Source organism: Eumetopias jubatus, unplaced genomic scaffold (assembly GCF_037043125.1).
Source record: "Eumetopias jubatus isolate StellerSeaLion01/CBP00866 unplaced genomic scaffold, mEumJub1_p1.0 scaffold_16, whole genome shotgun sequence".
Taxonomy (NCBI): Eukaryota; Metazoa; Chordata; class Mammalia; order Carnivora; family Otariidae; genus Eumetopias; species Eumetopias jubatus.
Window position 1 is genome coordinate 14428579 of NW_028274822.1, and position 14395 is coordinate 14442973.

Here is a 14395-nt window from a genome sequence, read left to right on the forward strand (position 1 = left end):
GGCTTCATACAACAATTGTGTATTTTGTCTCATAGTTCTGTGTAGTGGCCAGATGGTTCTTTGTCTCGCCTAAGCTCATTTATGCTGCTGAATCCAGCTAGTCAGAGGGCTAGGACTGCATTCAGCTGGGATCAGAAAGATTCCTCTCCTTGTTAAATTTTGACTCACTTTTTGGTTTTGATTCCTTCTGTAATAATCTTATTTTTCTAAAGCTCTAACAGGATTTAATCAAAGTCTGTGTTAACTATTGATCTATAATATCTTTTAGGAATATCATAATGCATGAGGGCAGCTGGGGGATATCTCATACACGTGTGCCAACTGAATCTCGGCCCGGTCACGTAGCCCTGATAGCTGGGTTTTATGAAGATGTCAGTGCAGTTGCCAAAGGTATTATCTATATGGATGACTTTATCATATGAAAAATTTATTGCATATATATTGCTTCTTTAACACTGAATCATGACACAAAGTGAAGTGTGTTTTGACATACTTTGGGCCAGTATTTTAGCATGCCTTACTCATAAACACACACTGGTGTTGATTCAAGAATTAAGCTTTGGTCTTTTATCATTCTGTGGTACTGAAACAATCTGGATGTATCCATGGTTTTCCTAAATGTTAACTTTCAAAAGTTCAAAAGTGATTCTGTTTTAGTAAGAAGTAAATTATCTATTGTAAGCTTTTTTAAAATATAGTGTAATACATGTAACACAAAATCTGTTACTAGTTTTCATTTGTTCTGTAATTAATTCTCATTGTTACTATTTGAGGAATACTTCTTTAGGGGCTATACTAAAACTTCACCATGTGTATGTTACTGTTGTTACTGTTTGCTTCTTTTTTCAATGACCTGAAGGATGGAAGGAAAATCCTGTGGGATTTGATTCTCTTATTAATGAAAGCAAGTACACATGGAGCTGGGGAAGCCCAGATATCTTGACTATGTTTGCCAAAGGTAAGAGTCATTGATTATATTTTCCTCAGACGATATATGTAATAAATCAATATGGTAATTTTTATATATTACTTACTATATTTTATTGATTTTTGAGATACTTGTTTTTACATATTTAACATCTCTAACATAGGAACATATATTACAATGGATAGACATGTCCATTTGATTATTTCTTTTAGTTGTACTTGAAATATTGGCACATGGTATAGTTGTTAGTATCTTGGATTCAATGAAGTGGTATATGGCTCTAACATTTAACCGCTTTATAATCTTGGGCAAGTTAGATAACTTCTCTGAACTTCAGTATGCCTTTTGTAAAATGTGATGATAATAATAATAATTTCTATCTCATAGGTTTGTTTTTAGGTAAATTAGGTAATTCTTGTGAAATATTTGGCAATAGGCTTACCATGTAACTTTTCATTATGATGATGATGTTGATGTCTGGTTCATTTTACTTTGATAATTTATTAAGTTTGTAGATACTCACATAAAGATTTAAACGCTATAACTTATAATTTCTATTTTCATATATTCAAGATCATGCTGTTTGGATTTGTTCTGTTTGTTTCTGTGCATTGATTAGAAAATTCATTAGTATTATTTTTCTGAAATTATTGGATTCCGTTTGAATTTTGTGTCATTAAATGCTTTTTAGTGAGAGCAGAATGACTGGTCATTTCACTTAACGAAAAGGTTTTGTAACATTATACTTAGCCATAGGTGTAATTTTAATAATTGGCATTATTGAATATTATTGTATGTCGTGAAAGCAAAATATACATTCAGAATTTTACATATGATATTCATAGAACATAATTATGTAGGTCAAGGTAAAAAAAACCTCAAACTATTTGCCATTTATATATATAATCCTTTCTTTGGAAAGCAGTTTAGGGGCGCCTGGGTGGCTCAGTCATTAAGCGTCTGCCTTCAGCTCAGGTCATGGTCCCAGTGTCCTGGGATCTAGCCCCGCATCGGGCTCCCTGCTCCGCGGGAAGCCTGCTTCTCCCTCTCCCACTCCCCCTGCTTGTGTTCCTTCTCTCGCTGTGTCGCTCTCTGTCAAATAAATAAATCTTAAAAAAAATTTTTTTTTTTTTAAAAAGGAAAGCAGTTCAGCTTTTGTGGGGACTGGTGGTGGTGAGGGTGGATTAAGTTGCTGTGACTCACCAAGCTTACCTTCCTACTTCTGGCTGTAGCTGACGGGACAGGACCAACACCCAAATCAAAAACAATCCAATAGGAATGTTCCATTTATTGTAACCAACAAACTCACTCAGATTTGTACTTAGGATGCGGGAAGTAGAATGGCTGAGCAGTGGTAGTGTCATTGGAACTGCATTGCTATTATAAGAGATTGCTATTACTTTGTTATATCTCTTCCTCGACCTGTAAGAGGCTATCTCAGCAATTCACTCAGTTGATTAGATTCTTAATAAAATTTTGTAAATATGTAAGATTAATATACTTGTTGATCCCTTCAAATAATTTAACAATAGGCAATATTTATTCTCTTATATTGAGAAAAATACACATTTTATGAATAAGATAAGTGAAATTTTTAAATTTTCTTCTTGCTTTAGGAAGTACCAAATGACTTCATCTATTTCAGGTTGTAACGTTCTAAGACAAATTTTTTGAATAGTTTAATCTGTACAGGGAGACACACTTTGATGTTTATTTTTGTGCTGTTGTGTATTAGCCTTGTGACTTTGGCTAAATTAATTAACTTACATGTAGTGTAACTTTAAAATTAAGAATGTTACTGTGAGAACAAAAAGCAACAGCATGTTAAAGTAGAAGTCATGGTCCATGGCACATGAAATAAAAGTTCATTATTCCTCCTGTCTTTCTCTTCCCCATTATAATACAAAATGCTTTGTGAAAAATTCTGGTTGCTCACAAAAACTTTTAAATGGCTATTTCATATTTTATGACAGTTTAAAAATTTTTTTTAGAAGTTTTTTTCCCCAAATTTCCTTGTCAGGTGTTGGTGGAGACCATATTTATACATACAGCTATGATGCTGAGAGTGAGGATTTTGGTGCCTATGATGTAACAAAACTGGATACTTGGGTTTTTGATAATGTGAAGGTGAGTGCTATTGAGTTGATCATCTTCAGCACATGTATTTGTACCTCAGGTACTAGAAACTGATTTGTTAGTAAATACATTTTAATTTTTTCCTACTTGCATAAACGTGAAAGTTCTGTATTGTAACATACTATTTTAAAAAGGCTAGATTCTAAGAAACTACACATTCTACAATAAACAATTAATGGAAGTTTTAAAAAATAATTTGAAAAAGATAACTTTTTTAAATTCCATGTTTCCGACAGTTAAATGGGCTCCATAGATTGGAATTCAGGGAGCTTGCATTTCATTCCTATTTGCTGAATAATCCTAGGTAAACCTTGATCATTCTTTCACCATACAATAGTCTCTTATAGTGGTGAGATCATGTAAGATATATGAAAAATGCTTTTGAAAATGCTATTCAAATGTAATGCATTTAAAATAACAGGATTTTTTAAAAATTGCACTTTAGAGAAAGATAAATTAGCAAATTAGTCATAACAAAATATCCATGAGTTTCTCTAAGAAATGAAGTTGTTTGGACTGTTTGATAGTGATAATTATCACAGTTTTCACCAGGAGTCCAATGGAATTTACATTTTGAAAAATTGTGTGAAAATCTCACTTGTGGATAATGGCTTCCTTTCTTCCTGTCCATTGTTTCTCATTTACGTATTACAACTTATAATTCGTCAGTTGTAAGAAACATTCATTGATTGACCTTTAATGTTTCTTCTTTTTACCTGTAGTGTCTTTTGAACTGACGTTGTGGACTTTTCCATGATATAGTCATTTTTGTTAGTTAGTTTGTAAATGTATTCCTCAGTATGTGTCTGCATTTTTCTTTGTATTTACTTAGCAGGAATTAAATGTTCAATACATTCTTTGATAAACCCTATTTCTTTTATTAGGACCTTCTTGAAATTTTCTTTTTTCATTTAACGTATACTTTTGTCAACAGGGAAAACTTGAAGTTAAATAAAATCTCTTTAAGGAAATAATTGGCAAAGTTTACTTTGCTTATTATCACTTCTTAATAAAATCTACTTATGTTAGCATCTGCTGAAAGGCACTTGGTTTCTAATTTCATAGACATACCTAAAAATGCTCCAGAATCGTGGATTTGATTCCTTGTGTATGGGCAGATATAGCTTGTGGCTGGCCTGATTTTATGTCTTTTTTTCCTTTCTTTATTTCAACGCTGCTAGTGATCAGAAAAAATGATTTGCCCCTGACTTCATAAAATCTGGTATATATGTATAGTAATAACAGTAATATGAAATCATCAGCAGTGAAATGGTGTGAAGGAAAAATACAGGGACTAAATATACTTTTAGAAAATTGTGATCTAGACAGGGGAAGGCTTTTCTGAGAGTTTTGAGATGATCTTAGAAGTATAGGAGACAAAGTTGGATGGATCTGGATTGCACATGAAAGAGAGTATTTCAGGTCAACAGTAATATGTAAATCTTGGGCACTGAAGGAAGCGGCAGCATAATAGATTTGAGGAACTGAAAGAAGGGGAAGTTAAGGTGGCAGGAATACTCACTGGGAGGAAGATCTGAGGTGAGGCTGGAGAAGGAGTCAGGGGTCTTTACCTGGACTTGTGCCCTGGCCAGAGACTCATGCTTAATCCAAGCAAAACAAATCCATGTAAATGTCTACTCACTTTTTTTTTTAATGTGGTAAAGTCCCTGTAACATAAAATTTGCCATTTTAGCCATTTTTAAATGTACAGGTTCAATAGTGTTAAGTATATTCACATCGTTGTACCTCCAATCTCCAGAACTTTTTTATCTTGCAAAACTGAAACTCTGTGCTCATTCAACAACTCCCCATTTCCCCTCCTCTCCCAGCCTCTGGCAACTACTATTCTACTTTCTGTTTCTTTGTATTTGTACCTATATATCTATGTTTTGTACCTAGACAGCTCATATAAATGGAACCATACTGTATTTGTCCTTTGTGAGTGGCTTATTTCACTTAGCATAATGTCCTTAAGCTTCATTCGTGTTGAATCTATTTGCTTTTTAAAACTCTGTTTGTGCAAGGGCGCCTGCATGACTCAGTTAAGTGACTGCCTTTGGTTCGGGACATGATCCCTGGGTCTTGGGATCGAGCCCCTCTGCGGGGAGTCTGCTTCTCCCTCTGCCCCGGCTTGTGCTCTCTCTCTTGCTCACACACACTCTCTCAAATAAATAAATAAAATCTTTAAAAATAAATAAATAAATAAATAAAACAATAAATAAAACTCTGTTTGTGCACCATCTCCTTTATTAAGCCTTCCGTGACTTCCCTTTGCTTCACTTCGTTTCCCGTTCGACTTAGACAACCCTCTTCTATATTCCCTTGATACCTCTATCTTAACTATTTTATTATGCTGTACCATAATTGTTGATACATTGGCATATCCCCCCATACATCTTGTTGGTAGAGATAATGACTTTTTCTCATTGTTAACTTAATTCCTGTCAAGGAATTGTCTGGTACATAGATACAAGTGTTAGCTTAGATTAGGTTTAGTTCTGTGTAATAGGGGAAAAAATATGGCTTAAAAGTAGGCAGCCCAGGGTTGATGCAGTACATGACTGCCATACTGGTTCCATGGTGTCATTAAGACCCAGTCTCTTTGAATTTCTCCTCTGTCCTCAGAGCATGAGTTTTTATCTTCCAAAGTTTTTTCATGATCCAAGAGATGCCATTATTTCAGTGTTTTAGGACCAACAGTACAAGGAATCAAAAAGGAACTTCTTTCCTGCTAAGTTATATTTATTTCAGAGAGCCTGAGGTCTTCATAGTCTTTAGACTGAAATATTTGATTTATACCTCATTGGCCACAACCACTAAGGTACGTCTAGTTGTATGAGAGGATGGGAAATATGTAGGTTTTAAGGTTGAGCCTTGCCATGTTTCTTGAAACCACAAGTTTTTACTCAGAGAGAAAAGGAGAGTGCATGTTGGGGTAGTCATCGAGTAGTCTCCCTTGATGCATAACAAACATTTGTTGAGTGTAGAAATGAATGAGTGCCTTTGCAAGGAGATGAGAAAAAGTGGGAGCTGATGGTCACCAGTGTACTAAATATGGAAGGGAAAGTAGCTAGGGGTATGTTCCACCTCTTATGTCCAAAAGACTAACTTTTAAAAACCAATAGGAATCTAACAGGTTGAGCTCTACAAGATTAGTATTTCATGGCTTCCCAGATCTTATGCCCATATGTGAATGAATAGCACTTTTTACACAGTGGAATTTTTTTTTTTTACCAGTCATGGAACAAATTCTAACTTAAGTTGCTAGGTTTTTTTGGTTTTTGTCAGCTTTCGATTATATCATTAGAATTTAACTCCTTTCTTTTGAAGAACTCGCCACTTCTATCTAGATTTAAAACTACTTCGGGGCTAAGTAGAATGTATATGAAAGTTAGGGGATGATTTTATGCTTTTAAGGAGGATGGTAGCAGGTTACATATTATGTTTTTTATTTATTTCTATTCTTGAATAGCAGGCTTCTCTAATGGCACCATTTGTATTTTTTAGTATTTGTAATAATGAAGAATTATTTCAAAAAGTACTTCAGACTTTTATTGGATAATTAAATAGCTCTTGTTAAAGTTACCATGTACTGTATAGTTAGAGACATTTATGTGAACAATAATTATGTATCTTGGCCTAGCCTGTTGATTTATCTAAAATAATTTGAAAGCATTCCCCACAGGTACTTGTTTACATGTTCATGTGTATGTAAGTAGAAGTTTAATCCTTTGTCTTAGGGCATTATGAATCCAGCTTATCATTATGAAATTATTATAATAATTTTGGCCCTTATTTTATTAAGTTAGGGCATTTTTCTGTCATACAATGTGAAGAACAGATTTCTAGTCTTGGGCAAAGGAGATTGTTTGGAAGCTATTCACAATGTTCCGAGTGAGCAGTTATGGTTGAACTCGTTGGAACTAGGGTGGTAACCGAGACAGGACAGTGAGAAGTAGTCCAGCTCCAAAAACATTTAAAAATGATAAAATGTTCCTAAAATGTTGCCTCTAGTACTGTTTTATTTGATTCTTGTCAAAATATTTCTTCAACCTGCTATATTTTATTCAGTGATTATGAGATCTTCATGAAATCAAGATCCCCTTTCTATAAACTTTTCTTGGCCTACTTTTATAACCCAGAAAATAGCTCACTCATTATTTGAATGTTGATGTCTGAACCAACAATACAAACTTTGTACTAGTAGGTCCTGAGGACAAATTTAAACAAAATAAGATAATTTTATAGTTATATATAAATGTTATTAAATGTTTTCATCAGCATTATTTTTTAAATAAAAAAAATGAACTAAATTTCTTTAACTGATTTGTTACATATAGGAATTCTTTCATGCTGCCAGAAACAACCAATCTTTGTTTTCTAAAGTAAATGAAGAAAAAATAGTTTTTTTCTTACATTTATTAGGAATAGATACAAATGGACATGCTCACCGACCAACATCGAGGTAATTTTAATGCTGTGTTTAATTTTGTGTTTTTGAGAGACTTAGCTATTCTGTTTGAACTTTTGAAAGTATTATAATTTTTTTGTAATTATCATATTACTTATATTCCGTATTCATTTATCAAGGAAGGGAAAAACTATATATTTTAGAAATATTTAAGGAAATCTTGGGGGCGAAAGCATTTATATGGTGTTAATATTTATATCACAAAAAGATGTAATTAGCTATTCCTTGTGTGTTCCATTTAATCAATATTGTATCTAGCAAATGTATAAAGTTTTGTATACTATATTTCAGTAGCACTCCTTATATAAAACAGCAAATATTTTTCTCAGTTTTGCGAACCATAAGAGGAAGAATCCATGTTATACTTCTTTATTTAGAATTTGGTTTAGATAAGTCTAACTGTAACGATAAAGCCTATTGATTAGCCGCCAGTAACGAATACCTCATGCTCCCTTTCTTGAACATGATGGACTGGTTCAAGTGAAAGACTTCATACCAAACCAAACTGTTCAACTGAATGGAACGCTTAAATATAATTTGTTTAGAATGTTATGTTATATATGTTTTATATCACAAACACTAAGGGATGGAAACATTTTATACTTGAAACAGTGATACCTATTAATATGACAAGAACAATATAGTTTGCACTGAGAGGCATGAACTTGGAAGTCATAATTAATGCATTTGAGATGTAAAAAGCATTCATTAAAATGTATTTGCTAGTATAGGAGAATATTCTTCTTTTAAACTATTCCTGAAAACTATTTCATATTCTTTTGCTTCTTTACAAGGAGAGAATATTATTTTTAACAATCTAAAGAGCTCTGATTTTAAAATATTCATGATGAAATCTATAAGTATTTTAGGAGGGATGCTTGGGTGGCTCAGTTGGTTAAGCGTCTGCCTTCCCAGGATCATGATTCCAGGACGCTGGGATCGAGTCCCATTTTGGGCTCCCTGCTCAGCGGGGAGTCTGCTTCTCTCTCTGCCTGCTGCTCCCCCTGCTTGTGCACTCTCTCTTTCTCCCTCTCTGACAAATAAATGAATAAAGTCTTAAAAAAAAATTATTTTAGGAGTGATGTACTCTATATGTTGGCTAATTGAATTTAAATAAAAAATTTTAAAAAAAGTATTTTAGGAGTTACCAACTTTAGATGTAATTAGTTCATGTTGAAGAAATTTGAGTTTTCCAAATTATTATAATTTAATTTGTTCTTCTGTTTCTTTTTAAACAGGGAATATAAGGACAACGTTAAAGTAGTTGATGATGGAATAAAAGAGATTGTGTCCATGCTTGAACATTTTTATGGAAATGATGGGAAAACAGCATTTATCTTTACCTCTGACCATGGCATGACAGACTGGGGTTAGTCTGTCTTTAAGTGACATGTACCGTATGATTAAAGTACTGGTAAATGGAGCTTGCAGATATTTTGTAATGTTGAAGAGGATTAGATGTCTTAGTATACGTAGTGTCTAGCACAAAATTGCTTAATGTGTTAATGTTAGAAAAAAACCTGATCTTATGCAGAGGATCTTCTAGCTATAAGAGGAATATATTCTCCTTTAAAATGAGAAATTAGAGGGGCGCCTGGATGGCTCAGTCGTTAAGCGTCTGCTTTCAGCTCAGATCATAATCCCAGGGTCCTGGGATCGAGCACCGCATTGGGCTCCCCGCTCAGTGGGAAGCCTGCTTCTCCCTCTCCCACTCCCCCTGCTTGTGTTCCCTCTCTTGCTGTCTCTTTCTGTCAAATAAATAAATAAAATCTTTTTTAAAAAATTAAGTATTTAAAAAAATATATAGGTATAAGTTAGTTCTTAATACACTGTCTTATTACTCTTGGTGTCTTATTTGTAGGTTTCCATGGGGCTGGTCATCCTTCAGAGACTTTAACTCCTTTTGTCTCTTGGGGAGCTGGAATCAAGTATCCCCAAAAAGTATCAGCTCAGAAATTTGATGATGCATTTTTGAAAGGTATAAACATTTATCTTTATTGTTTTTATAAATACAACATTTTAAAATAAAACCAAAGTTTAACTTTAAAAGATTACTTTTCAAGTTATAGTTTTCATTTTGATATTTGTATCATGATTTTTATGTATTACTTTTGTATAGTTTGTATTATTTGGTTTATAATATTCGGATTGAAATATATAGTCTTAGGGGTGCCTAGATGGCTCAGTCAGTTAAGCGTCCAACTCTTATTTTGGCTCTGATCATGATCTCAGAGTCATGAGATCAAGCCCCACATTGGGCTTCTGCGCTGAGCCTGGAACCTGCTTAGGATTCTCTCTCTCCCTCCCACTCTCCCCTCCCTGCTCACAGGCGCCTGCACACACACGGGCGCACGCTCTCTCTCTCTCTCTCTCAAAAAAAAAGAAAAGAAATATATAGTCTTAGTTATCTGCCTTATGAAGATACAAGTATAAATTATCCTATTACTTTTTTTTCTACAAGCCTTTTTATTGCTGGGATTTACATTAAACTCTTGAGTCAAATCTTACCTGGAAAGACTATCACTCAGATAAATCACACATATGTCACAAATTGACATTTCACAACTGGACTGATTGTGCCCTGTCTCTAGTACTTTTAAAGGCTGTGTTACTCAAGCCTCCCTTCCTTCCTAATCCATAAGGAAAATGAATTCCTTTTTCCTGGAGCTCTGCTTATTTTGTAAGGTAAGATTTTTTCCAGAGTTCCAAAATTTTTATTAATTGGCCAAAACAAATTCCTTTCAAATGCCTTACTCCAGATTAGTTGTATAAAGCTCATCCAAAACCCTTGCTAAAAATACAGATTAAAAAAACAAACAAATTTCCAGACGTTGTCACTAGATATTTGAATTCCATGAGTCTGGGTGAGGCCTAGAAATTTTCTTTTTAAAACCTTCTCCAGGGACAGCCATGTTTAGGTATTTCTATCATGGAAGACTCTTTTTGGTTTGCATATTAAGATTTTCTTAGACTATTTCTTTGAATTTATTTTTTTATCGAGACATAATTCTCATACCATTTTAATTTTAATTCATGTTTTAAAAGTGTACAATTAAGGGTTTTTAGTATATTCACAAGACTGTACAATCACCTCTACTATCTAATTACAAACATTTCATCAGCACCCCCAAAGAAACCCCCTACCCATTAGCAGTCACACCTTATTTCTCCCTCTCCCTATCACCTGGCAACCATTACTCTACTTTCTCTCTCTGAATCTGCTTATTCTGGGCATTTCATAAACGTGGAATTACTCACTGTCTGGTCTTTGTGTCTGACTTCGTCCACTTGGCATAATTTTTTCAAGGTTCATCTGTATTGTGGCATGTATAAGTAGTTTTTTTTATAGCTGAATAATATTCTATTGTATGTATAGACCATATTTTATTTATTCAATCATCTTATGGACATTTGGATTGTTTCCATATTTGGCTATTATGATAGTGCTGCTATGAACATTTGTGTGAAAAGTTTTTGTGTAGATATATGTTTTCATTTCTCTTGGGCAGATACCTAGGGATGGAACAAGTGGGTCCTCTCTAGCTATGTTGAATTTCTTGTGGACCGCCACACTGTTTTCTAAAGCAGCTTTGCCATTCTATATTCCTATGCTCTGTGGTAAATGGATTAGATTGGGTCTCATAGAAACTAGGTTAAATAGTATGTTTGTACTTAGGAGATAAAACTTTATTTTGGCACTTGATTTCTCTGTGAATTAATGGTTTAGAATGACTTAGCTTCAAAAATCACTACAGAAGGAATATACTTTGTTCTTATATGAATATTAGGAATTATAAGTTATAGAGAAAGGGAATGTGCATTCTTTACTCATCATGATTAGTGTGAATTTTTAGTAGCTGACTAGTAGAACCAGGGATGTATTTTTAAACTTTACTAGCTTATTAAAGGAAATTTCATCATAAAAAATATCTTAGAACCCTTTTGGTAATATATCTTAAAATCATTAAATCAAGACATGGTCTCTAATCATTTGTTTTGATAACTGTTTAATGAAATTTCTGAATTTATATGTAGAAAAATAGGGGAATGAGGTATCTCTGAAGGTGATTTTAATAGTAACTCACTATGGTATTTTAACATTTGGGATTAGTGACAATAGGAACATCGCAGCTACAATTTTAAGTATTTTGCAAGCAACTGCCATTAGAGAAAAAAGAAAGGGTTAGGTTGCCTGACAGACTATCAGTTGCTTTAATTACTCCCTGGAGCAGGACTGTCATTAGTTGTAGTCATGCTGACAGCTGTTATCATTGTGCCTTTTACTTGATCTTCCCTTCCTTGGCCTTTTGATGTTTTGAAACAATTGTCTGCAAATGAGCATTTTGAAAGTTTAATAAATCATCACAGAAAACACCAATATTTATTTTAAAGCTATTCCTTTAAAATTCTAGTTTTAAAAATATATAGCTGTGCCTGTTTAAGTGCCCTTTTTATTCAGAGTTGGCTTAAAATAGATTTTCCCAATACTTTTGTTTGACATTACGCTTGATCTCTCTTAATAATGAAACTATTCTTTATTTTTAATCTTAACATCAGCTCTTGTATCTGTGTTTCAGAATGGAAATTAGAGAACTGGAAAAGGCAAGATATCCATCAGGTATTCAGTTCAATTTAATCACTTTCAAATTTAATTTTATCTCCTATGACAAGTTTAGACCAAAAAAAAAATGTGAAAAACAATATTAAAAATAATGATGATAAAGGATTCTTCAAAACATTTCAATTACCAAGGGAAATCCTTCTAGTGCAAATATTTTAACTCAACTAATCTTTCTTCTGGCAAAATAAAAAAAGCTTCAAGTAAAACTGAAAGAAGACTCCCTCCAAATAACATTGGCTAATTAAAGAATTAGAAATTTGCATGCCTGTTCAATTTCTGTGATTTCTTGTCATGGTTGCTTTGCTTAGTTGCTTTAAGCACAGAGCTAATAAATAATAAAACCCTATTATGGATTTTTCCCCGGTAGTATGAGTTACCATTTCTTTTTTATTAACACATATTTTATCTTTAATTCTAGCCAGGATGCTTACAAATGCAATGGAAAAAAAGATGACAAAATATAGATTACTTAGCTAGAAACCTTAGATTACAGGAAATGCATGGCCAACTTAATCTAAGTTAGACTGGTAACATTATGTATAAATAAGAAGCATGGAATTTTCATTGTTGAAGATATGCTATGTAAACAGCCATCTTCACTATTTGTAAAAGGCATGGCATTATTGGTATATGGCCTTCAAGGTGGTAGGACTATTTTACCTTCTCCAGGTCACCTCACAAGCCGGTATTTCTTATTGTAGTAGATAAACCAAGGTCCAGGAGCTCATTTTCAGGCCTGTGATTGCAGAAGCCTATTCTCTGTCAGCATATTAAGAATGGTCTTTTCTCTCAGGATGGCTGCATATTGCCCAAATAAATGAAAATATATAAAATTAGCAACTTAATTTTGCAATAAAAATCACTGTTAGAGGAATAGGGAATATCTTGAAGATCATAAAACATGTTTTACTTATAGCCAGACTGGATTATAATTTAAAACTAAATACAGATTCAGCTATTGCTCTCCGAATGCTCCTACTTCAAATCTACATTAGGTGAGAATTTCTTTATTCATTCCTTCCACCAGCATTGTTTTGTGTCTGCAGTATGTTTGAACATTGTGTAGACATTAGCATTAAACATGTATAAGGGATATAATGATGAGTCAAAGCAGACAAAATGCCTGCCCTGGGAAGCTTACAGTGTGGGGGTGAGAACAGAGTAACCAAATTATTATACAAATAAATGTAAAATTACAGCTGTGCTAAGTACTACAAAAGAGGACTGTGAAGCCAGGAGAGCGTAGAGTGGATGTATATGGTAGATGGTATGGTCAACAAAGTCTTCCCAGGACATTGAGGATTGAGCTGAGACTGGAGAAGAAGTAGGAGTTACGAGGCACACGATCCTCCGTTTCCCTTTCCAGGCAGAGGCAGCATCATGTACACAGAGCTCTGGTAAGAGGATAATGGTATATGAAAGGGTTACAGCACAGAGCAACTGAGACTGTAGTATGATGTCTGGGTAGGTGCTAGACCCTGAAGGGCCTTTTGGGTCTGTGGACTTAATCCTAAAGCTTGGGGAAGCCCTTGAAGTATTTGAAGCATGGAGAGTGATATAATCTGTCTTTTGGTGAAAGGATTTCTTTGGCTGTAGCATTAGAGGAGGCCAACAGTGGCCTCTGGGGAAAAGGGAGAAGGCAATTAGAGGCCATTGGAGTTTTCCAATTTTCTGTGGGATGCTACTTCGTAAAGAGAGTCCAGATGGGTAAAGAGTGAGAAGCATTGAGAGCCTGGGACCAAGCTCCAACTTTAAATGGGGAAATAGAGATGGTATCTGGAAAAGAGCCACAGTGAAATTGAAGACACTCAGTGGAGTGCAGTGTTACAGAAGCTGAGAAGGGAGTGGGCTACACAGTGCTGCTGAGAGGCCAAGTAATTAAAATAACCACAACAGCATTTGTAGCTACCATTTATTGCACGATTATTATGTGCCAGGTACTTCATAAATTTAATCTCATTTAATTATGCCATAACTCTGTTAAGGGAGAGTTTTTTAAATAAATAAATGATAAGGAAATAGGTAAATAAATGATAAGGAAACCAAGACATTGGTGGAGGTTAAGTAACCTGCCCAAGGTCTGAGAGTTTGCAAGCAAGGATTTGGAACTGGGTATTCTGACATCTAAGCACTTTACTTCCTGAAAATTATAAGGACTAATATAAAAACAGTCAGATGTTGAAAAACAGAGGATGTTAGCTCTCCAAAGGAGAGTGGTCAAAGGAGAATGGGATGGTGA

The 14395-nt window shown here is 34.2% G+C and overlaps 1 protein-coding gene across 3 annotated transcripts in view; it reads left to right on the forward strand.

The window, feature by feature from the left end:
- PIGN (phosphatidylinositol glycan anchor biosynthesis class N) overlaps nt 1-14395 on the forward strand; it is a 108339-nt gene that overhangs the window by 20726 nt on the left and 73218 nt on the right. For all 3 annotated transcript variants that reach the window (XR_003609173.1, XM_088019354.1, XM_088019355.1), the window contains exons 5-11: nt 269-390; nt 860-958; nt 2949-3055; nt 7405-7529; nt 8774-8904; nt 9397-9513; nt 12113-12153. Coding sequence is in view for 2 of the 3 variants with exons in the window: in XM_088019354.1 (XP_087875480.1) it covers nt 269-390; nt 860-958; nt 2949-3055; nt 7405-7529; nt 8774-8904; nt 9397-9513; nt 12113-12153 (742 nt within the window). In the remaining variant the exon portion in view is untranslated. The remainder of the gene's footprint in view (nt 1-268; nt 391-859; nt 959-2948; nt 3056-7404; nt 7530-8773; nt 8905-9396; nt 9514-12112; nt 12154-14395) is intronic.